This window comes from Peromyscus californicus, unplaced genomic scaffold, assembly GCF_007827085.1.
Source record: "Peromyscus californicus insignis strain IS unplaced genomic scaffold, ASM782708v3 Scaffold_10__1_contigs__length_136768540, whole genome shotgun sequence".
In the NCBI taxonomy this organism is placed as follows: Eukaryota; Metazoa; Chordata; class Mammalia; order Rodentia; family Cricetidae; genus Peromyscus; species Peromyscus californicus.
Genome location: NW_026294391.1, coordinates 57,509,623 through 57,532,824, shown reverse-complemented (window position 1 = coordinate 57,532,824; position 23,202 = coordinate 57,509,623). Strand labels below are relative to the sequence as shown.

The 23,202-nt window shown below is 48.3% G+C and overlaps 2 protein-coding genes across 9 annotated transcripts in view; one reads left to right on the top strand and one right to left on the bottom strand.

Moving 5' to 3' along the window:
• Nucleotides 1–14,379, bottom strand: part of Med12 (mediator complex subunit 12) — a 24,862-nt gene extending 10,483 nt beyond the window's left edge. For all 6 annotated transcript variants that reach the window (XM_052733663.1, XM_052733705.1, XM_052733672.1 and 3 more), the window contains exons 1-30: nt 14,062–14,379; nt 13,450–13,554; nt 13,056–13,247; nt 12,761–12,920; nt 12,164–12,345; nt 11,893–12,003; nt 11,527–11,781; nt 10,906–11,052; nt 10,482–10,581; nt 10,234–10,370; nt 9,880–10,011; nt 8,956–9,082; nt 7,694–7,923; nt 7,236–7,316; nt 6,952–7,122; nt 6,603–6,747; nt 6,385–6,435; nt 5,971–6,089; nt 5,652–5,795; nt 5,056–5,219; nt 4,706–4,837; nt 4,134–4,361; nt 3,841–3,985; nt 3,546–3,666; nt 3,016–3,117; nt 2,804–2,917; nt 2,365–2,540; nt 2,019–2,198; nt 572–643; nt 6–139 (exon numbers count right to left, since the gene is read on the bottom strand). In XM_052733663.1, coding sequence (XP_052589623.1) covers nt 6–139; nt 572–643; nt 2,019–2,198; nt 2,365–2,540; nt 2,804–2,917; nt 3,016–3,117; nt 3,546–3,666; nt 3,841–3,985; nt 4,134–4,361; nt 4,706–4,837; nt 5,056–5,219; nt 5,652–5,795; nt 5,971–6,089; nt 6,385–6,435; nt 6,603–6,747; nt 6,952–7,122; nt 7,236–7,316; nt 7,694–7,923; nt 8,956–9,082; nt 9,880–10,011; nt 10,234–10,370; nt 10,482–10,581; nt 10,906–11,052; nt 11,527–11,781; nt 11,893–12,003; nt 12,164–12,345; nt 12,761–12,920; nt 13,056–13,247; nt 13,450–13,554; nt 14,062–14,160 — 4,256 coding nt within the window. In that variant the 5' untranslated portion in view covers nt 14,161–14,379. The remainder of the gene's footprint in view (nt 1–5; nt 140–571; nt 644–2,018; nt 2,199–2,364; nt 2,541–2,803; nt 2,918–3,015; nt 3,118–3,545; nt 3,667–3,840; nt 3,986–4,133; nt 4,362–4,705; nt 4,838–5,055; nt 5,220–5,651; nt 5,796–5,970; nt 6,090–6,384; nt 6,436–6,602; nt 6,748–6,951; nt 7,123–7,235; nt 7,317–7,693; nt 7,924–8,955; nt 9,083–9,879; nt 10,012–10,233; nt 10,371–10,481; nt 10,582–10,905; nt 11,053–11,526; nt 11,782–11,892; nt 12,004–12,163; nt 12,346–12,760; nt 12,921–13,055; nt 13,248–13,449; nt 13,555–14,061) is intronic.
• On the top strand, nt 13,742–23,202 carry Il2rg (interleukin 2 receptor subunit gamma). 3 transcript variants are annotated; one of them, XM_052733772.1, is made up of 8 exons: nt 13,742–13,818; nt 19,873–20,011; nt 20,231–20,412; nt 20,616–20,755; nt 21,216–21,378; nt 21,851–21,947; nt 22,133–22,202; nt 22,531–23,202. In XM_052733772.1, exons 2-8 carry the CDS (start codon nt 19,950–19,952, stop codon nt 22,714–22,716), a joined length of 900 nt encoding a protein of 299 aa, XP_052589732.1. In that variant the 5' UTR covers nt 13,742–13,818; nt 19,873–19,949; the 3' UTR covers nt 22,717–23,202. The 3 variants fall into 3 exon arrangements, with proteins under 3 accessions (XP_052589732.1, XP_052589735.1, XP_052589722.1); XM_052733762.1 differs by lacking the exon at nt 13,742–13,818 and adding an exon at nt 19,405–19,676; XM_052733775.1 differs by lacking the exons at nt 13,742–13,818; nt 22,531–23,202 and adding an exon at nt 19,391–19,676 and having other exon boundaries at nt 21,216–21,274; nt 22,133–22,183.

Genomic DNA, 23,202 nt, shown 5'->3' with positions numbered 1-23,202 from the left:
CCCACCTGAGCACAGGTTTGGTCTTGCTGCTGCTGGGCATGTTGCTTGCTGCACTTCCAGAAGATGACCCTGTCTCTGCTGACTGTTGGAAAACCTCAATTGTGGCTTTGGCAATGTTCTCCAAGAGGGAGTTCATCTCCTGGGGAGGATAAAGGGTACACAAGTACTAACTAGGCAGCTAGTAGTGCAAGGAAACGGGAGCTATGGGAGATGCGGCTGAAGGAGATCGTCGTGGAGGTTGGCAGTAGGACAGAACCGTCAGAAGCTGCGCCCTCGGGTACCTCTGTATTTGTACAGTGTCCCACTGTCCTCTCCTTACAACCCTCCTTACATCTGAGCCACAGAAGTAGGCTCTATTGCTACCACAGCCACACCTAGTGGAAAGCTTCAATACTCTCAAGCCATTTCCCTTATCAACAGCTCCACTCGTCTGCCACTCTCGAATCCTCTCTTATCTCTTTCAGTCAGAAGCTTGAGGGTAGGGTCTTAGTTCTTCTATGATGGCTGATATCCCTGACCTGGGGAACTGGAAGTGGGCCTGGGAAAGGGAGGGCCTGGGAACATTACTTACATTGTTGGGGGTCTGCTTGATCATCAGCTGTAGCTCCAAGGACGACTGGCGCATGGTCCATTGGTCCAAGTTCTGATGGTTAAAAACCCCATTCCCAAACTAGTCACCATTGTGTCAGCCTTAGCTACCTCCTGTTTTATGGCTAATTCCTAATCCCCCAGAACAGATTCTTAGAAGTTGGAAAGAGACCTCTATGTCCCTCTCTGTAGAAAAGACTACATTTAGATAATAATCCAAAATCACTGAAAACTAGTATATTTTACATATGGTTAAAAAATTAGCCGGGCGGTGGTGGCGCACGCCTTTAATCCCAGCACTCGGGAGGCAGAGCCAGGCGGATCTCTGTGAGTTCGAGGCCAGCCTGGACTACCAAGTGAGTTCCAGGAAAGGCGCAAAGCTACACAGAGAAACCCTGTCTCGAAAAACCAAAAAAAAAAAAAAAATTATTCCATGCCGGGCAGTGGTGGCGCACGCCTTTAATTCCAGCATTAGGGAGGCAGGGCCAGGCGGATCTCTGTGAGTTTGAGGCTAGAGTTCTAGGCCTGGGCTAGAGTGATTTCCAGGAAAGGTGCCAAAGCTATACAGAAAAACCCTGTCTCGAATGAAAAAAGAAAAAGAAAAAAGAAAAAAGATTCCATATCCCCCTAGACTCCTGTTCCAGTGCCTCACAAATTTCTGCTCCATGCCTCACCTTTAAATGCCTAAAGTTAAGGTTGAACCCTGACTCTGTTGCTTCAGCTGCTCAAAGTCCCCCACAGGGCCTTTACAGGACACTCTCTCAAAGTCCTAAGAGACTGGAAATTACTGTTAGGTAATCTCCCTCTGGCATTATCTCCTCCAGGCTACACAGACCTCATTCCTTTAGTTATTTCTCCATGGCCTGATTTTTCCACCCCCCACTCAGCCATATGTCTGAAGCAAGCAGTATGATAAGGTGAAAGGGCACAGGCACACCTGGGTCCTCAGACTGGCCCTAAACTTCCTTGGACAAGTTAAATAGCCTCACAAGCCTCTGTTTCCTCACTGGTCAAATAAGGATATTCCTATTCACTGCACGAGGTCATAAAGATCAAAAAAATTAAAATGAATGCACAATGCCATGCATATAAGTACCTGTGCATGAAGTACATTTTCAACCACAGTAGCTATTACCATTCACTTACTGAATCACAACCCAAGTGCCATATATGCAAAGCAGGATCTGGGCCTCCCAGAGGCAATTCTTCCCATGAGCTATACTCACTGCAGACAGTTGTGCAGTCACCTACCCGCCTAACTCTTGAGTCTAGACCAGACCACTAGATCTGCTCTTTAAGCCCATGCTAGAGCTATTTTTCTTGCTACCTTCCTCCTACATGCTTATTCACCTTCCTGCTTACTGAACAGTTCCCACTGCTTCCAGGTAGGGTCCTGCTGCTTCTCCCAGCAACCCAGCACCTTGGCCTACCTTGAGAATACGCTTAATGCGCTGCCGCTGGGGGTTTTCTCCATCTTCGTTGTCTAGCAGGCGATGTGGGTAGCAGATGAGCTGCATGAGGCGCTGGGCCTGGGCACTACTCAACACAGGGTCTTGTAGATCATTGCTATCCTCACACAGTGACTTAAGGCAACGTTCTCCTACCCATTCCTAAGGAGACTGATAATTAGAAGACTGCAGGCAACCCTGGGGAGTCGTGCCAGGGGCAGGTAAAGGACCCAATGTATAGCAGGGAGGCAGTGTGGTCATGGGCTAGAAACAAGACTATATTACACAGAAGCATTTGGGTGGTGGGGGGGGGGAAGGTGAGACTGACCTGTTGGCAGATGCTTCGCAGCACGTACTTGGCATAGACATCCAGACTTGCTGTCTCCACAGAGATGTTGCGGCCACCCTGCCTCCGACCACCACTACCACCTCCTCCCTCCTCTTCTGGGAGTTCTTCTGTTCCTCCCGTCACAGTGAAGCCTGACCCTTTCAGCTCCGCATCCCCTGTGGTTCATGGGTGGGAGATAGCGAGGGCAGAGTGCGATCAGAACACTGTGTGGAGACCTGCCCTGGCCCACAGAGGCAGAAATTCCCCGAACACTGCCCTCTGAAACAGAAATATACAGAACTATATTTCTTTCTCTCCCCCTCTCTCCAAAGGTCAGAGAGACCACCTTTGGGAGGGAGAAAGACTGTCCCTGTAGTTTTGCTGGCACTCCACCCTATACACACTTCTGGCACGTCTCTCGTCCTACCCCCTTGCATACCGAGTACAAACACAGCCTTGAGAACAGCAAACACAGCTCCATCCACGATGCGGTTCTGGGAGGCAGCCAGCAGGTGGCGGTCACAGGAGGACCGGATTCCAACGGTAGGTTTGTCTGCAAGGGAGCCCGGAGTAAGGGAAGCAAAGGTAAAAGCAGTGGGTTGGGAAGGCCACAGTTTCTATAGCTGCCTGGCTCCAATCAGAGTCACTTACTTCCATCAGATTGGCAAGGATTGAGTTGTGGTGTCTTGAACAGGTGGAGGAGGATGCGGCACGTAAGCCGGGCCCCTGGCTCAGAATCCTGCTCGCTACAAGCTAAAAGGAAGACAGAGCAGATCTGAAAAGAAGGAAGCCAAACTCTCTGCATGTGTGTAGGTGTGCTGGGAGGGGGAGTAAGGGGGAATACAAATGAGGTGAAAAGGGAAGAGACAAGGAAATCCTGAGGGAGAAGTGGAACACAGAAATGGTACACAGCTGAAGGGTACAACCCAAAAAGGTCGATAGGCTGGGCTCAAGCACGACGGAGGTATTGGGTTCCATCCCCAGATATACACACACAGTGCGGAGCTGTTTTCAGGGCTGCGATTTCAAAATAGGCCCTTGGAGCCTTTCAGCCTGGACTGCAACAAAGCACTGGCCTGGGAACTGCAGCAGGGTGTTCCACAGTAAGAGGATGGCTCTGGAGTCCGCATTAGCACATGGAGGAGAGCTGACATTCTAGGGGTTATGGACTGGGACTTTACCAGCATTGAGGAGGGAAGGGATGGCGGCACAGCGAATCAGGTCTTCCAGGAGCAAACACTGTCGGGCAATGAGGATGGCAACAAAAGTAGCCAGGGAATCATGAAAAGACAAGTCACTGACCTGAAAAAAGCAGACGGACACACACTGTGACTCAGTGTGGAGGGAGGAGACCTAGCCAGTGCGCCATGCCTCCAGTCTACTCAACTCTGACCCTCTATGGTCCTGAATGTGGCCAGATGTCCATCAAATAGGTAACTGTCTCATTCTCCAGCAAGACCCCACCCAAAAGCTTACGTCTACATTGCACAGGAGATCGTTGAAACCACAAGTGCCATTGTTAGAGGAGCAGCACAAGGCCTTAAGTACTCCTAACCACTCTGCACTCAGTGACTTGCAATAGCCGGTCAGCTCCGCACACAGGATTGCGATGTCATTTACCCTGGGGAGAAGTACAAAAACCCTCAGACTCACAGCTTTCTGTCTCTGCCCCAGTAACAATGAAAGGTATAGCATCTCTCAGGTAAGCCATCCCTCCCAACGTCAGGTGGAGGCATGATGCCCATTCTTCAACTCAGCATGCCCCATACCTGTCAGGATCATGATGCCCCACACAGACGTGCATAAGAGCATTGCAGACAAAGCTGTAGCGGTTAGCAGGGTTCTCACTAAGACTCTTGCCTAGCCCCGTGTAGGTGAAAGTGTGAGCAGCAGGGTTCTCCAGAGTGTCAATCATGAACTCCGGTGCCCAGCGCATATTGGATTCTGATGGCTCCACGTTGCAGTAGATGGTGTTTTTCACTTTTGAGCAAAAGTCACTGCAGGGGTAGAGAAAAAACAGCAATACTGAAGGAGGTCTGGTAGGGTACAGGGATGGGCAGGAAAGGGGAGAAAAGAAAAAGGAGTGAAGGATGGAGGACCTTGGGAGAAGAAAAAGGGAGCTGGGCCACAGCAGACATGGCAGGAAGGGAACCACATGTGATTAAGAAAGAGTGGCCTGTGAAGGCAAGGAGGAAGAAGGTTCACTTTCAGCAATGTAGTAACAGGTAAAGGACATAGTCCGTAAGTGATTGATCCCACACAGACAGCTGGGTGCTGAGGTGTGCGGTAATGGGAAGGACCTAGAACTAGCCCCATTCTCTTACCCCTTCACCTCTCTTACCTGAAGAGCTCCCCAAATTTGCTCTTTAAATGGCTACAGGAAGTATACAGATCATAGAGATAAGCAAGGATACAGCGCTCTGCAGAGGAGCCATCTGAACGGTTCATTCCGTGCTTCACTACGCCACAGAGCCTGTCGCAGAAGCAGGGTAGGGAGAATCAATAGGAGTCTACAGGGCCCAGGGCACAAAGGCCTTGGAAGCAAATTCAAGTGTCTCGGTGAAGCTATTCCTACCCCTCCCTTCGTAGCAGACTCTGCCCACTCTGTGGACCCACATGTCCTTCCTAGGCCATTTCTAACTGGCATTCACTAGACCCTGCACATTTCAGTTACTTTGAAGCCCTGCTTACCCCTCAAACACTTGTGCCATCTGGTCCTGGTTGAGGATGAGACAGGCGTGATAGTGTCGAAGGACAGCCACGATACATAAGCATAAGCTGGTTGTGTAGCTGCCCACCAGATCGGATGATTTGAGAAGGAGCTCGGCCTCAACCACACTCAGCTCATTCAGCAGCTATCAGAGAAATGGAGGTGAAACATGAGGCCCCTTTCACTGTACATAACCCCACTTTCTGTGAGGCACTTGACATGGCCAAGCCTGAGCCCCTTCCTGCTGCAGCCACTTCGGCAGCAAAGGGTCAGGTTACCACGTACCAGTGTCCTGCAATCTACCAGCAGTATCTCTAAGCAGTCACCAGGACAGCATGCTATAAACTCCACAGGGGGAGGATGGTCTGTACCCAAAGCTCTAATCTGTCTCTTGGGCCTCCCCAGGGAGCACTTAAGTCTCTATTCCGGCGGTCTTAGCTCATGTTCCACTCCCACTGTGCTAGTCTTTCGGCCATCCAAATAGCCTGGGAAACTGGCTGAAGCCTCTACTCTTGTCTTCGTGACCCTATATAGCATGAATTCCTTCTTCCGCCCTTATCTGCCCCAACTTCCCCACCTGAATGGCAAAGTCGATGAGGCCACTGATGCTCAGTGAATATTCCATGAGGTCGAAGATGAACTGCACATGCTGCACCAGAGGCAAGTGGTATGACATGCCAAGGGCAAAGCTCGTGATCTGCTCCAGAACATTCCGGGAGACCTGATAAGGGCAGTGCGAGTGAGACGGGAATGGAAGGGAAGATCTAGGGAAGCAGGAAAGGATGATGGCGGAAGAGGGGATGAGACCAGCAGGCTTAGCCTGCTTAGTGGGGGAAGACAAAACGAAAACAGGACAGGAGCCAGAATGTGGGAAGGGGGCTGACTTAGGCCCACACCTGAGCCGTGACCTGGTGTTGGTCATAATGAGAAAGGTGCTGGAACTTAGCAAAAATATCTTCAGCCGTGGGGAAGGCTTCCGGCCGGTTGCGGCGCCGCTTCTGCCCATCTTCCCCACCTGATGGGACAGTTGAAAGCAATGAGTCAGGACAATAAAGAAAACTAGTTGACTGGGGATCGGGTAGGGGTGTGGAGAAGGGACCATGGGAGGGAGGGAGGAGGGGAAAAGGGGAGGGGAGGAAGAGAGAAGAAGGAAGGGTGGTCAAGGAAGGGCTGGGTAGGGATAAATGGGACAAGGAAGCTCAGGTTTAAAGGACCACAGACTATGTGGACCTCGGAGGAATTGTGTACAGGGAGGTGCTAGGTTAAGGAGGGGGAGGGGGAAGGGCAGTAAGGGGCTTACTGTGAGGTACCTAAGAATGTCAGGTCTCCAGGATTCAGAGGCACAATAGGAGCAAGCTGGTCTGTAGAGGGGGGGAATGAGGGGGAAGTTTCAAAAGGACTAGAGCTCTCAGGAGACTCCAAGAGACAGGACATTGGGACATGACTGGGGAGCGCCCTACACTGGGCATGGGAAGACTAACTAGGGCATTCTTTGGGGAGACTTCTGTTTAAGGAGCCTCAAACCCACCAGTTTCTGCTGTCCCCTTGCGGTTCAGAACCTTCAGGATATCCTTGGTAATCTTCTTGATGGCATGGCGGGCATCATCTCGCTGCTTCCCCACCCCAAACAGTACGACCAACCGCTGGTTGCACTCATGGCTGCATGACTCCTCCTGCATCCCAGCAGCACCATCAGACTCCATCACAGGCCTCCTGCCCTCCTCTTAAGAGCATGCTTTGTGTCTCTCAACACTCCCATGTTCAAGTCCCTTCTCAAACACACCCACACCCATGGGAACAGGTCTAGCCCCTCGGCAAATTCCTTGGATGAAAATCTGGGCTCAAAACAGGCCATCACAATTGTTGGAGAACAGTACCTGTGGGATTGGAAAGTGTGTGGCATACTGCACATGTCGTGGCTGGTCATAAAGAATCCCAAGTGTCCCCTCGATCTTCTCTTTGGGTGGGGGTTTCACTTCCTTTTCGACATCTGGTTTCTCAGGGGATGGGCTTCCCTTCCCCTCACAAGGCATAGTAGGGGAGAACAGCTAAGAGGGTGAGAGGGCAGAACATTCAGGAGAAGCAAGAGGCATAAAGAAGTTTCAAAAGGAGGCTTAAGGGAGAACCAAGGTGCTGCATTCGTCCATGCTCACGATCTTACTGAGAAATCGGGTTTCTCCATGTCTTCAAAGAGCACACTGGAACTAGGGTCGATGTCCATAGATTCAGAGAGCCCTGGATCCTGCAGGCACACAACAAAGCAAGAGTTGCCTTAGTCCCAGGGGTTGCTTCCCCGATGTCCAGGAAAGTTCACTGAGAAATGGATCAAGGAGGCATGAGGAAAGCCCAAGTTCTGGATTCAAACCTTGTGCAGTTACTTAACCAGTAAGTAAAGCCTCAGTTTCCATCAGCTTTAAATGGAAGGCAGGAGTACCTCACAGACCTTTTGTGCAGACCAAGTGAAAACTGACATGAGACTATTCTATAAACCACGAAACGCTGAGAAAATACCATTTTGGGTAAAAAGAGATGCTCAGAGGCTTCCAGAAGCTCACCTCACTCCCAGAAGTGAAAATGGGAGTGTCAAAAGTAATTAAGTGCAGCGAAAAGGACACACACCTCTAGCTTGCTACTGCTGCTGCCTTCAGCCTCCTTGCGCTCTGGGTCATCTGCAGGATCATCAAAGGGGGAGGGAGGCCGAGGACCAGGGGCTCCAAATGCAAGATCCCCCCGAGAGATGAGAGTGCAAGTGTACATATTATGGGAGAAAACATCATGTCGGATCAGTTCACAGAACAGCAGTACTAAGTTAAAGAATTCCACTCGCTCACTCTCACTTCGGGGATCAGCTAGAAAAAGGGAATGAGGAAAGAGAAGTTAAGCAGAACACAGACAGGACAAAAAGAGATAGGGACACATCTCAGTAATGGTGCTCTTAGAATACTGCAGACATGGAGACATCCCTGAGGCAGTAACAGAAAACACAGCAAAAGAAAAACCCAGACACTGCCTAGAGATACAAAGTATGGCTGGTGGGGCCGGAAAAATGCCTCAGCAGTTAAGAGCATTCATTGGCTGTTCTTCCAGAGGGTCTGGGATTTGATTCCCAGCACCTACATGGAAGCTCACAATTGTCTATAAACTCCAGTTCCAGGGCATCTGAAGCCCTCCACTGGCCTCTGTGGGCACCAGACATACACGTGGTGCACAGACATACATGTAGGAAAAATACCCATACACAAATATTTTTAAAAGGATGATTGGCTACACCACTTAATGCTATCCATCACCACCTCAAAACAAACAATATCCTTGTTCCTGTATATATAGTAAAAATGCTTTGCTCAAAAGTTCTTGTGTTTATTCTCTGCATTTCTCCATTCAATTAAAATTGTGAGACCATCAAGGAGTAGAATTACACCTAAAATTAATTCGGCACAGAGCCCAAGACAGAAATATAGACCAGAAGGTCCTTTCTTGTTTGTTTGTTTGTTTTTTCGAGACAGGGTTTCTGCTTTGTGTAGCCTTGGCTGTCCTGGAACTAGTTCTATAGACCAGACTGGCCTCGAACTCACAGAGATCCATCTGCCTCTGCCTCCTGAGTGCTGGGATTAAAGGCGTGTGCCACCACTGCCTGGCTTTTGTTTTGGTTTGTTTTTCGAGACAGGGTTTCTCTGTGTAACAGCCCTGACTGTCCTGGAACTCGCTTTGTCTTCCAGGCTGGTCACGAACACAAAGATCTGCCTGCCTCTGCCTCCTGACTGCTGGGATTAAAGGCGTGCACCACCACTGCCACCCGATGAACAGAAGGTCTTTTATGTTTTCTGATGACTGAATCTAGGCAAAGTAACTTATAACTAGGAGATTATAGGAGTCCATACTCAGCACGGGAGCCTGTGTATCCAGAAACTGCAGGAGGACATCCTGGAAAATAGGTGCACTAGGAGCAGAAAGGGAACCAGAGGCGACGGACCCCTTCTCATCAGCTGCTTCGGATTCTCCACAACGCTGCAAGAAGACAGAACAAGCTGAGGAGTGACTTTCCCTGCTTCTTCCCTCTTCAATATGTAACCTTGGAAGTGTCACCTGTCTTGCCTCCATCCCACACTTTTCACTTCCTTTGCCACCTCCCGACTACAGCCCTGATCTCTTCTCTAACCTATTAATCCATCAGCTCCTTTCTATTTGTGCCTTTTGTCCTTACCATTCCCGGTAAGTTCTCTACCACTCTTCTCTACTTATTTGCTTATTTGGTTTTGTGAGGCAAGGTCTCACTATGCAGCTCTGGATGGTCTGGAAGTCACTATGTGGACCAGGCTAGTCTCAAACTCATACAAAGATCATTCTGCCTTTGCCTCCCAATTGAGTGCTGGATAAAAGTCATGTATCACCATGCCCAGCATTTTTTAAAAACTTTTTTTGAGACAGAACCTCTCTACGTGGTCATAGCTGTTCTACAATGCAAAAGGTAGACCAGGTTGGCCTCAAACTCAGAAATCTGCATTCCTCAGGATCCTGGGTGCTGGGATTAAAGGTATGCACTACCATGCTCAGCTTTTTTTTTAACTTTCTAGACAGTCTCTCTGGCTAGTCCTGGTTGGCTTTGTAACCATGATCCTCCCGTATATGCCCTTCAAGTGCTGGAGTTACAGGTATGTGTCAAGACAAGAGCTCTCTGTGGTTTCTTTCCAATCCCTCAGGTCCAGTCCCAATTCCACTACTACCTCATTCACTCACTCCAATATGTCCAAACCCAGTGAGATTCTTTCCATTGGGCAACTCACTCCCTTTTCTTAGCCTCTAACCTCAGCCTCAATTTCGGCTTGTCTCTTCTCCAGGAGCTTGGCTACTACCATAGCACGATGCCGACCAGATCGCTTGCAGCTAACAGCCCATTCACATAATAATGATACCACAGCATCATCATCTGAAGAAATCTGTAACCAAAGGATTTAATGAGGATAAGTAAGGGAAGATTGGGGACAAAAGAACTGAGTTCCTCTTTCTTCAAGAATAGACCCCACCTAAAAATATCCTGGGCCCAGGATCCAGGAAGATCAGCACTTCAGGAATCTCCTGCTTTCAGTGAGTTATTAACCTTACCCTTAGACTGTTTCTCCTGCAATGGTTTTGCTCTTTCTGTTTCTCTTCTTACTCACCTCATGACCATCCTTACTAGGCCCCAATCCAAAGATTCGATTACAAAGGGAGTCAAGAGAATTACTAAAGTCAGAGCGCTCAAAACTATGGCTGTCCAGCACTTCTAAAGTATGGAGCACCCGTCCAATGGTAAAACCTGAGGATAAACAGTAAAGGGGACTTAACTAGAGCTTGAATGCATTCAGATCCTCACATACCTATGAACCCATCACCCTTCCTTTCTTAGCTTCTGCCCTCTGACACGCACCTGCAGTAGCTTCCTGGCACTTGTCAAAAGACCAGCGCACCTCAACTGCTTGGCCCCGCTCCTTGATCTGCTGTTCAATCTCTCGCAATTTTGCACGGACCTGCAAATTTTTTTTTTTTTTAAAAAAAACCTTTAAGGAAACACCCGGATACATAAAATGCTAAAAGAAGAATAGCCAAAAGCTGGGCATGGTAGTATATGCCTGCCTGTAATCTAGCACTTGGGAGGCAGAGGCAGAAGGATCACCACTAAGTTTGAGGCCTGCCTGGTCAACTTTCAGGTCAGCGAAGGCTACTTAGCAAGATTCTGTCTCAAAAACAAAACAAAAACATAAAACAGTAGCAGACTTCAAATCACTGTTTCTGGAAAAATAATTTGGCATCACATCTCAACTTTGAAGTACCAAGGTAGTTTTTAAACTTACCTGCTGAGTGAAGGCACTGTTACCCTCTGGCATGGGCAAGTTGGAAGGAGCAATAGGCAGGTGGTCAAGTGGTGAGCCAGTCTTAATTCGGCTATCAGTCAATGAGTAGTGCCAAACTAGGGCACTAGGACAACACAGAAGGATGGTCTGCCAGGCAAATAGATAAATCAAACCCAATTGTCATGGCTACCTCTCTAGAATCCCCACGGCAGAGCCACCTCCCTTCCATGTGAATTAGGTTTACTATGATGGAGTCTTTGGGGCAAGTATCATTCCTGATCTCCCTCCTCCTTACCTTCCTATTATTTTTATAGTATTTTCTGACAAGGTCTCATTTGCCTATACAGCTTAAGCTAACTTTAAACTTACAATCCTCCGGCCTCTTCTTTCCGAGTTCTGGGACGATGACCCAGATTCTCAGGTACTTTCCTAAGAAGCCTTGGGCCTACTTAGTCTGGGAGAGAATATCCAAACCCTCTGCAAGGGGACATCCTATTCCAGAGAAACACTAACTCCTGAACAGGTACTCAGTGCCTGCTCCCACCTCTGAGTTGGACTCACCCCCATTCTCCAGGATGAGCAGTCAGTTCTTTACACTTTCTTGGGCCCTCTAGTACCTACCTGAAGAATACAGCTGAGGCCAAAAACCAGGGGCCGGTGCTGAGGGCACATAAGCAGGTCACTAAAGGGAGTCGAGGGTGCACTGCTAGTTGGGGGTTGAGGTGCAGGGGTAGTGGGCAGAGAGCTTGCTGACTGAGCAGACATAACATGAGATGAGTGGCTGCTCACGCCATCCAGCTGCAGAGCCAGTCTTCGGGTGCAGAAGTAGGCAAGGCGGCGGGACAGATAGGCAGACTGAACAAATTCCCCTGAGTACTGCGAAGACATGACCGACAGAGCCCCTAGTTTTCTCCAAGAGACACTGCCCGGATGTCTAATTCTTCCTCAATTCCCCTCAAACACTCCCTCCCTAGGTCTAGGTCTTACTCGAAGCAGTAGAGGAAGCAGCAATTTAAGCAATTCATCCTCTCCAGGGCGTATTTTCTCGAAACACTCAAGCACCCAAGTCAGGAACTCGTGTCTGTCCAGCATTCCATCCTATGGATAGCAGGGAACTATTAGAGGTAAGGCAGATAAAGTAAATGGATGGATGAAGAGAGCCGCAGCAGGGGCAAGGCAACAGGCACATTCCATTCTATACCGACAGCACAGGAGAAGGTGTAATTCAATGCCACGTGCAACATGCCCTTGCTCCTACCTGAAACATGAACATGGCGAGCTTCTCATTGTAGTCCCACTGCCTGATTGCCACCTCTACATCATGGGGCAAGGGTCCTATGGCAGAACCACAGCCTCCACTTCCTGCAGGCCCTGGCCGATAGTATTCAGCCATCTTCTGTAGCTGTTCCCATAAGTACTTTGTGATGATCTGAGTCCATTCTAAAGAAAATATGGAAAGGGAGCTATTTAATACTATTCTTAGGCTTCGAATACTTTGTATCTCCTACCTCCACCCACAATCACCACAGTTCTGAGCGCCACCTCCTTAAAGCAAGTAATCATTATGTCCACTGAAGTCCCAAAGAATCTTCTGTCTACTCTCTTGGCATTTACCACTTTCTATATTTAATTACACTACATACGCCTTCGCATCTCCACTAAGTTCCAAAGAGCAGAGATTATATGTTGGTCATCTTTACAGCTCAGTACCTGAACACAGCAGATAAGCAAATGACTCCATTCTTACCAACGGAGTGAGTGCAAAATTCAGGCAGAAGCAAGGAATACAGATTAGGAAGAAGAATTTCCCTAAGGCTCTATCAAGGTGTGGTACACCAGGTGTGCAGTTACTTACCGGTGAAGGGGTCAGCAGTATTTTTCTTCTTAACCTTAGTCTCAGACATTGCCGCATAGTAGGCACAGGTCATCTTAATGAGCCAAGCAGCCCGCATCACAGGCACTGTGTATTTGGCTAAGTACCCAAACACTTCTTCCTTCTTACTGAAAATGGGGACCTGGATAGACATCATCACAAACAGCAAGGTCTCCATTACCCTGGGAGCTGATACCATGTAGCTTAATCTCAGGATATAGGTAGCTACCTGACACATTCCCCACCTCGACCTTAAGAACAGGAAACAGTACCTCACCTTTTTGGCTAGGTGTGTGAGTGGTTTGGTGCCAGCCAGGTCAGTGAACCAGGTATTAATAGCACTCTGAGAACGTGCAGTCACCAGCCAGAAGTTGTCCTTCTGGTTCATTAGGGACTTTCTGCGACCAGTGTCAGAGAGAGTATTACAGCGTAACTTCTCGGCAATAATGCTGCTGAAGTTGGAGCTGATCTAAAGGAAGAAAAGTATACCTCAGGGTAGTAAGAAGTGGTAGACAGGTGGTCCTGCTTTTCATGTGAAACCGCCAACGTGGTAGCACTGGGTTATGAACTCTGCCATTTAGGTTATCCCTTTTAAGTTTTCCCAACCCAGAGCCTCTGCTCCTTCTCAGATTCTTCCAGTCTTTTCCTTCAGCCTGGCAGGGTTGTCTCACCTTGGCAGGATTGAAGTTGACGTTCTTGGCACTGCCATGTTCATCCCCAGAGACAGCAGGCTGGTTATTGAAACCTTGTTTTACATTCAAAGCCGTCAGTTCATCCTGAGGCAGAAAAACAGCATTTTAGTTCACCCCCATCCGCCTTGTGGAAGAGGTTGTTAGAAAGGTTAAAAAGCAAGGTAACAAGGGAGAAAGGGAGGAGGATTCCGAGTAAAAGAGGTTGTTATTTAAAGCCCAGCCCTTATGTTCATTTGGACCCCACCCTCACCCCCACAGTCAATGAGATTCCCACATTCCTCAGAGCGACCTCAACATCACTCTTCCCTTGCAGGCACCTCACCAAGCTGGCCCTAACAACTTTCTGAGGTTTGTGTGTGAGCGCCCGCGTGAGTGTGGAGGGGGGCACCTCTGGCGTGGCTCATGAGCCATTGCCTGCTCATCAACCGGAACTGCCGGCAGACCCTACTCTCCGGCACCAGTCCACTCTACTCTTCACCCTTTTGGGACTTTTGCTCTCACCTAATCGCCCCGCCCCCCCTTCCCTCAACTGTCTCTTCCAATACTAATCACCTGCCCGGACCCCGCGGGAACCGGGATTTGTGAACGCACCTCCTTCTGTTTGGGATCTTGAGGGTACACATCGGGAGGCCCCAGCCGTAGCCGCTTCAGGGGTCGGTGCTCGTAGCTCAAGATCCCGAAAGCCGCCATCTTGCCCAGCCCGTACCGCCGGAGGCGCCTGCAGGGCCAGGCGAGGTGGGGAGGGAAGGGGCGGAGGGCCGAGGACGGGAGGGAACGCGGGGACAGCCAGCCGGGCGGCGGTTGAGAGGACTTAGGCCGAGAGAAGGGGGGTGGCGGAGGCGGGGCACGTTAGAAACTCTCGATTACTGCCGGAAACTGCCGAGGGACGCTGGGTACCGTCGGACAATACTGACTGCAGAAGGGGTGGGGCCTCGCCAGCGCGGGGCGGAGCCCCACGGCCCGGGAGCTTTGGGCCCTAGGAGGGAAAGTCAATTTCACCTACTAAAAATCCACCCGCATGGCCTGTGCTGCAGGAGCAGACCTGAGATGGAGGGAGACTGCCGCGCGACTGAGTTCGAGCTGGAACTGGGTTCCCGTCGCCTCTCTCAGTTCTTGGCCTAAAATAAGTGCTCAGGAATGTTTACTTTGGTTAATAACTGCATCTTTTACTAAGTACTGAGTTTTTTTAGTTCCTGCATCTGGATAAGGGGTATGCTAATATTTTCTTTAAAAGGCAGTTGTAAAGATTAGAGACTACTGTTGTTTAAGAAAGCACCTATAGCCGGGCGGTGATGGCACACGCCTTTAATCCCAGCACTCGCGAGGCAGAGGCAGGCGGATCTCTGTGAGTTTGAGGCCAGCCTGGTCTACAGAGCAAGATCCAGGAAAGGCACAAAGCTACACAGAAACCCTGTCTAGAAAAACCAAAAAAAAAAAAAAAAAAAAAAAAAAGAAATAAAGCACCTATGGGCTGAAATACAAGTGATCCTGTCTTATAAAAAAGAAAGCACCTGATAAATCTCTCCAGGCAGTTACAGCCCCTCTGCACCAAAACTTTCTAATCTTATTGTTGCTGTTATTAACCCTTCCTTACTCAGGCTTGGTGGTGCACACCTGTAGTCCCAGCAGAAGAAAACAGATCTTTGTGAGTTTGAGGCCAGCCTGATATACATAGTGACTTCCAGGGCAGCCAAGTCTACACACTGTGACCCTGTCTCAAAAAAAAAAAAAGCCAGGTTGGTGGTAGACACCTTTACTCCCAGCACTTGGGAGGCAGAAGCAAGAGAATCTCTGTGAGTTCAAGGCCAGCCTGGTCTACACAGTGAGCTCCAGGACAACCAGGGCTACATAGAGAGACCCTGTCTCAAAAACCAAAGTAATAAACCAAACAAATAAACAAAAAATGCCAATGAAGAGACCGATATGGTGAGGTAAGCAGGTCACCCAGAGCAACATAGTGATCCCCTGTCTCAAAAAGACCAAAGGGGACAGGGGAAACCATTGACGCTTAGTGTGTGTGTTGCACACTATAATTCCCACAACTCAATAGACTCACTTCCAGCCCAGACTACGTAGTGACACACCCCCCCCCTCCTTTTTGAGACAGAGTCATCCCACTGTAGCCACAGGTGCCCTGGAAGTCTCTATATGGCCCAAGCTGACCTAGAACTCACAGGAAGCTCAGAGAGCCACCTGCCTCCTAAAGCTTCAAGGCAAAACACAGTTTCTTTGTATTGCCCTGGCTGTCCTGAAACTCGCTCTGGAGACCAGGCTGGCCTCGAACTCACAGATCTGCCTGCCTCTGCCACCCGAGTGCTGGGATTAAAGGTGTGTGCCACCACCACCCAGCAATTAATCTTTATTTATTTATTTATTTATTTATTTATTTATTTTAATTTTTTTAAACTTATTTATTTGTTGGTTTTTCAAGACAGGGTTTCTCTGTGTAACAGTCCTGGCTGTCCTGAAACTTGCTTTGTAGACCAGGCTGGCCTGGAACTCATAGAGATCCGCCTGCCTCTGTCTCCCAAGTGCTGGGATTAAAGGCGTGCACCACCAACACCCGGCGCAATTAATCTTTTTTAAATTAAAAATACATTTTAAGAAGAACCTTTGCTGTAGTGAGAGGCACCTACTGTATCACATGCTTTAGACATTATCTCCTTTAATCCACCCTCCCCATGATTTAGGCACTGTTAGTGTGTCTATTTTCTGGATGAGGAAGCTGATTTTCTTTCTTTAGTTGAGACAGAGTCTCTCTATGTAGTTCTGGCTGTCCTAGAGCTTGCTCTGTAGACCACATAGTCACAGAGATCTTCCTGCCTTTGCCTCTCTAGTGCTGGGATTAAAGGTATGTGCCATCACACCTGGCCCAAGGAAGCTGATTTTCAAAGAGTGATAATTTGCTTGCCCAATATTATACAGCTGATAGTCTGTCTATTATGATACTTTTTTTTTTTAGAGAAAAGACAGCTAAAGTGCCATAATAAAAGTACCAAAATCAGGGCCAGCAAAATGGCTCATCAGGTAAAGGTGCTTGCCACCAAGTCTGATAGCCTGAGTTCAATCCCCAGAATCCATATGGTGGAAGGAACTTTCTTGCCCATACACATATACACACATGTACACAAAATAAATAACTATCTGGTCATGGTACAATGACTGTAGTCCTAGCCCTCTGCAGACAGAGGCAAACTGATCTCAAACTGTTCCAAGGAAAGTAACAAAGACAAGTGGGCAAAAATAAAGTAGAAGTGAAATACTGATAATGGTCCGCAAGTCTGAACCCTTAGGTGTAGGGCCACTGGAGGAGAAGTGCAAAGGCTAGCCTTAAAAATACAAGTTGAGTACAAAAGATTATTTTCTAAAATATAAAGACACAGCCGGGCGGTGGTGGCGCACGCCTTTAATCCTAGCACTCGAGAGGCAGAGACAGGCGGATCTTCATGAGTTCGAGGCCAGCCTGGGCTACAGAGAGAGCTCCAGGAAAGGCTCCAAAGCTGCACAAGAGAAACCCCTGTCTCAAAAAAAAAAAGTTTAAAAAATATAATCTGATTGGGTAGAGGAAAATATACTGGATGTGGTGACTTTTGATTTAACTCTGAAGGCCTTCAAAAACAAACAGCAGATGAGTATAGTGGTACATGCCTGTAATCCCAGCACTTGAGACTGGAGGTTAAAGATCAGGATCTGTATCATCTTCAGCTACACAGTAAATTTGAAACTTTGTTTGAAAAAAAATTGGAGCAATTTCAGGTTCACAGCAAGGTAGAGTTAGTTCCTTCTGCTTAATATTGCTGTGAACCTGAAAGTGCTCCAGTACACTCCCTCTGCCTCGCCTCATCTCATCCTAGAGTGGTACATTTTGTTACAATTGATGAATTTATATTCTACATTGGTACAACATTAACATCCAAAGTACATAGGGCTTTTTAAAAAAAGGAAAAAAAATAGAAAAAACGTGGCTAGGCATGGCGGCACACACCTTTAATCAATCCCAGCACTCAGGAGGCAGAGGCAGGCGGATCTCTGTGAGTTCGAGGCCACCCTAGTCTACAAAGCGAGTTCCAGGACAGCCAGGGCTACACAGAGAAACCCTATCTTAAAAAAAATAAAACAGGGGTTGGGGATTTAGCTCAGTGGTAGAGCACTTGCCTAGCAAGCACAAGGCCCTGGGTTCAATCCTCAGCTCCAAATAAATAAATAAATAAATTAATTAATTAATTAATTAAAATAAAACAAAACCACGAAGGGGGAATTAACCTAGAGTCTTCCATTCCCACCAGCCCTGAATGAGAGTTCTTATTGCTTCACATTGATTCCCCTGGCAATTCAGGTTTGGTGGTGTCAGAATTCTTGATCTTGGCCATTCTAAGAGGGGACCCTTCTCTAAGTTAGGCAGTGGCTAAATCAGTCAAACATGTATCCAATGTGGCTAGCATAGGTTAATGGAATCTTAATCCTAAAGGCTATGGATAACATTTGAAGACTTTAAAGGTGAATAACCCCTTCTGTAGTAGGCCAAATGGTGGCCTCCAAAAAGATATGTGCACTCAGAATTTGTGATTTTCTTTGGCAAAAAGGGTTTTAGAAGGTATAGTTAAGGTAAGGTTTGCAAGCCAAGCATGCAGCGCACTTCCTTGTAATTTTGGCACTTTAGGAGGTGGAGACAGAGGGATCAGGAGCTAAGGCCAGCCTCACAGCATACCAAGGTTGGGGTCAGCCGGAGTTCATGAGACCCTGTCTCAACATCACCACTGCCACCTCTCCCAGAAAGAGGAAGTAACTAAATTGACCAAGATGGAAAGAGGATAGTTCAAGGGCACTTTACTGAAGAGATGCTTTTAAAGCAGAATCTGAAAAAATGAGGGTAATTTTACCAGAGAGAAAATGGAGTGGCAAATCAGGCTTAGGAAAAGAGCAGCTGGCTGGTTCCAGGACAACTGTGTTTTGGAGAATCTCCACATCTACGCTGTAGCACTCATTAGAGTATATTGTATTATTTATATGTTCTCTACTTATCTATGAGCTTCTAAAATGATGACATCTTATTTGTCTTATGTTCTCAGAACATAAACACTGTACCTAGCACATATTAAAGACTCAATAAATGTTGGCTGGATAAACAATTTCAGTAAATGGCTTCTCTAATCAACCCTGTGCTTTGAGGGAAGGTAAATCCAGCCACAGAATGAAGAATGGACTGGAGAGCAGAGGCCCTTTAGAAAGGGGACCAGTTTGTGGGTTACAGGAATAATCATGACTAGAGGTAATGAGAGGCTGATTTAGCACGGTGGCTGTGGTAACAGAAAAGAGGAAACTGCTGGGAGAATATCACAGAAACAGGGCTGATTGGATTCTCAGCATGAGAGAGAAGGGGGACATGAAGAGGATCCTGAGGTTTCAAGTCTGGCAGGTGATGATACTATTAACCAGGACGAGGAAGGCAGGAAGAGAAGCAGAGTTGTAGGGAGCTGGGGGAGCCTGAAGCTAGTACTGCTGTTCTTCCATTTTAGAAGCCAGCTCTCACCAGTGTCAATAGGGACCAAGTTCAGGCAGTAGCTAGAGGTGGCGATTCTAGCTCAGATAGGTCCGAGGAAAGACAGCTGTACATGTGCTCACGTGAATCAAGTCAGCATTTTCCATCTTCCCCAGACTGCAGAGCTTTGATAGAGGTTTAAGGGGGATTTAGTCAAGGAAGGATCATAACCCAGGATGGGGGTGTTCAGACCTTCTACTCTAAAAGATAACTTAGAAGAGAAGGTGAGTGGGAATGATGGTGTGTAGTGGGGGTGGGTGTTGAGCAGCTCCTTCCTGGACCAAGGTGGCCTGACGATTCTTGACTCTGTGATACTGCTGTTGATCAAGTACTAATCTTGACCTAACATCACCTTGCAGCAGAACCCAATCTCCCAGAGGACTTAGCCTGTGTCACTGAACCCATTTACCAACCCCCCTCTACAGCCGTGGTTTCTAAGGTTCTTTCCACCGGAAGCTACGACAAAAGGAAATGTATGCGTGGGGAGGGGTTGTGGGAGAGTAGTTCAGGCTTCTGACACAGACTACACCCAGAGAAAGAAGAGCAAGCGCCATGTTGAATCCATTCTTGCCATCTAGATCCTTCTTACTCCTTCAGCTGCTCCTGCTAGGGGTAGGGTGCAGCTCCAAGGTCCTCATGCTCAGTAAGAATGAAGACACCAAAGCCGGTAGGAAATTAGGACCAGAGGGGGTTGTTGGGGAAAGGACTGTATAGAAGAAATCTGGAGCCTGATAGTGGCCATGGTAATGGCTCCACAGAGTAGAGTGGGGAGGACACGGGAAAGGGCTCTGTCCCACTACTGCTGCTTCTGACCAAGATTTCTTTTCTTCCATTCCACTACCTCATTTTGTTCCCAAACTCAGATTTCTTCCTTGGACACACCAGTGTTCCTACTCGGCCCCTCCCAGAGGTTCAATGCTTTGTGTTCAATGTCGAGTATATGAATTGTACTTGGAATAGCAGTTCTGAGCCCCAGCCGACCAACCTGACTCTGCACTATAGGTATGAGAAGGGAGAGTGGGTAGCACAGGAAAGAAAAGAAAGTAGACTAGCTGAGAGAGACCACGCTGGGGAGAAAAAAAAAAGAGGGTAGCCAGCTTCTCGGGCACCCTACTAGTTTCTCATGGGATAAGTTGTCAGTTCAGACGAGATGAGGCTAGTCTATGGACATATAGTACCCATGTTTACCCATCATTCTTCTTCCTTGTAACCCTTCTCTAGGTACCAAAGATCTGATAATAAATTCCGGGAGTGTGGCCACTATCTGTTCTCAGGAGAGATTACTTCCGGCTGTCAGATACAAAAAGAGGAGATCCAGCTCTACCAGACATTTATCGTCCAGCTCCAGGACCCTTGGAGACCCCAGAGGCAGGCTGAACAGAAGCTAAACCTTCAGAATCTTGGTAATCAGGAAAGAAATGACCAAAAGGCCAGGGAGCTTAAGGGCATTGGACTTTCAAGATTTTTCTTTCCTCATTGTTGGCCATGGGCAGAAGGGAGAAGATAGAGGTTTGGGATGGGGAAGGGAGGAAGGATAAGGGGAATTACCTCCAAGATCCTGACTTGTCTAGGCCAGGGCAATGACCACACGCACACATATCTCCAGTGATCCCATGGGCTCCGGAGAATCTAACACTTTACAACCTGAGTGAATCCCAGCTAGAGCTGAGCTGGCAGAGCAGATACAAAGAACACTGTTTACAACACTTGGTGCAGTACCGGAGCGACCGAGACCGAAGCTGGACGGTGAGTGCCTTGGGGGTGTAGATGCGGTAACTAAGGCCGAGAAAGAGAGGAGAAAGGATTCAACTAGCTAGATAGAAGGACCTAATACCAAGCTCGAGTTCTCTGCCTCCCAGCTCCTCCGTCCATACTTGCATTTCTTTTTCTATCATCACCAGTAAGCGTTCACTCTGGCTCTCCTACTCATCCTCTTCCTGATGCAGACATGAAGGAAGACAGTGAGTGCATCTGGAGGGGAGATCTACTTCTGAGTCACGTTAGAGAAGGGAGTGGTGCGTTGTGAGTAGTCAGGAAAGGAGTGAAGTAGAACTGGGAAGAACCAGAACCAGTTTCTTAGTTTGTTTTCCCGGGAAGAACCAGAAATCAGAAGAATCACAAGATGACATTGAGGTATAGGCAAGGATGTTTCCATTCTCTCTTCCTTTATCTATAACTATCTTCCCTACACCCTTCTTCTCCCCAGGAACAAATAGTGGATCAGAACCCTAGATTCTCCTTGCCTAGTGTGGATGGGCAGAAACTGTACACATTCCGGGTTCGGAGCCGCTTTAACCCCCTCTGTGGAAGTGCTCAACACTGGAGTAAATGGAGCCAACCTATTCACTGGGGAAGCCATACTGCAAAGGGTAAAGTGGCCCGAATACATGACCCCTAAATCATGAACTCAATACCACAACCTTTGTGATACACTGCCGCTATTGTGTGCTTTATCGCTCTATCCCCAAGCCTCTACCTCCACCCACTGTTCAAAGTCAATCACTATGAAGCAGGGTTTGCTATGTAGGGATGAGAAGGGCTGCAGCCAGAGTAACAGAGTGGATCCCCAAAGAAGCCAAAGGGTGCTCAAGGGTAATATGGAATGTGTAGGAGGTCTCTACAGCATTCCATAGAGTCTGCATAGTGAAGATGACCTTGGATCTGGGCTGACCTCTTTGATTTGGTTTTATTCATCTGTAAAATGTAGATAAACATTGTTCCTCCCTCTCAGGAGCTGTGTGGAAAGTAAGCATAAGGAGTGTGTTTGGCATGGTGCCTGGCATCCATGTCTTATGAGTGCCACAAATGCAAGGCTCATTTTCCTTTCCTTTTTTGCTGCAGAGAATCCTTCCGTGTTTGCGCTGGAAGCTGTGCTCATCCCCGTTGGCTCCATGGGATTGATTATTACCCTGATCTTTGTGTATTGTTGGCTGGAACGGTGAGATTTCAGGAAGCCCTTAAAAAGAGGTGGGGGTGGCGGGGTTATTTCAGGCTCTCCAGAGGTAGATCATAAAGAGCTCCGATGAGGGTGTTGAGAGGAAGCTATAGGTTCCACGCTGGCCAGTTGGATGACGGGAAATAAAGGGGCTTTCATTTAATGCTCCTCTCTTTCTCTCTGCTCAGGGCAATGCCTCGAATTCCCACCATCAAGAATCTAGAGGATCTGGTTACTGAATACCACGGGAACTTTTCGGTGAGAACACTGCCATACGCATATTGCAGTCTATCAACTGCCAACTGCCAGCTAGCAAGACAGACTGTGAGGGGGGCAGAGTGGAGGGAGGAGGGGGCCTGCATCATCAGGATGTGGCTGACCAAATGGAGGGTGGGCTAGGCAGAGAGAGGGAGCAAAAGAGATTGTGTGATGCAGATGAAAAGTGTGTTATTAGGGGCCCTGGAGTCTGGGTATCCCTTCTGTAATCGCAATGGTTGCAGAGTTGTGAGAGCTCCTTTGGCCCCGAGCCTGGGTCTTTTGCTTCCTGCCCCTAATCGACCTCTGACCTGGAGATATCTGTCTTTAGGCCTGGAGTGGTGTGTCTAAAGGGCTGACTGAGAGTCTACAGCCAGACTACAGTGAACGGTTCTGCCACGTCAGTGAGATTCCTCCCAAAGGAGGGGCCCTAGGAGAGGGGCCCGGAGGTTCCCCTTGCAGTCTGCATAGCCCCTACTGGCCTCCTCCATGTTATTCTCTGAAGCCTGAAGCCTGAGCCTCAATCCCTTGATGGAATCTCAGGGTCCTATAGCTCTAAGTGACGCTCACCTCCCCCTGTCATTTTGCCAATCTGGATCCAATGCCTATCGCACGCCCCCCCTCCCCACCCACCCCGTGGCTAATTTTCAATTTCCTGCCCCATGTAACTGCTCCTCCATTCAATATGCTCTACTTGAGAAATACCCCTTGTCCCTTTTCCCTGCACAAGCCCCATCCCCTCCCCCAAGTCTGGCACCTTCCCTTGTTTTTGGAGACAGTCTTACCCTGTAGCCCTGGGTGGCTGGGAACCCACTATGTAGGCTGGGCTGGCCTCTACCTCCCAGACTCTCCTCCCGCCTCAGCCTCCAGAGTGTTTGGGTTATCAGTACGCACCGCCAAGCCCAGCACAGTCCTTCTCTTTTACAGGCTCCTCCCTCCCTTTTTCCACCTACCATTGAATTGTTCCTCAATCAACGAGAAATAAAGTTTCTACCAATGATCA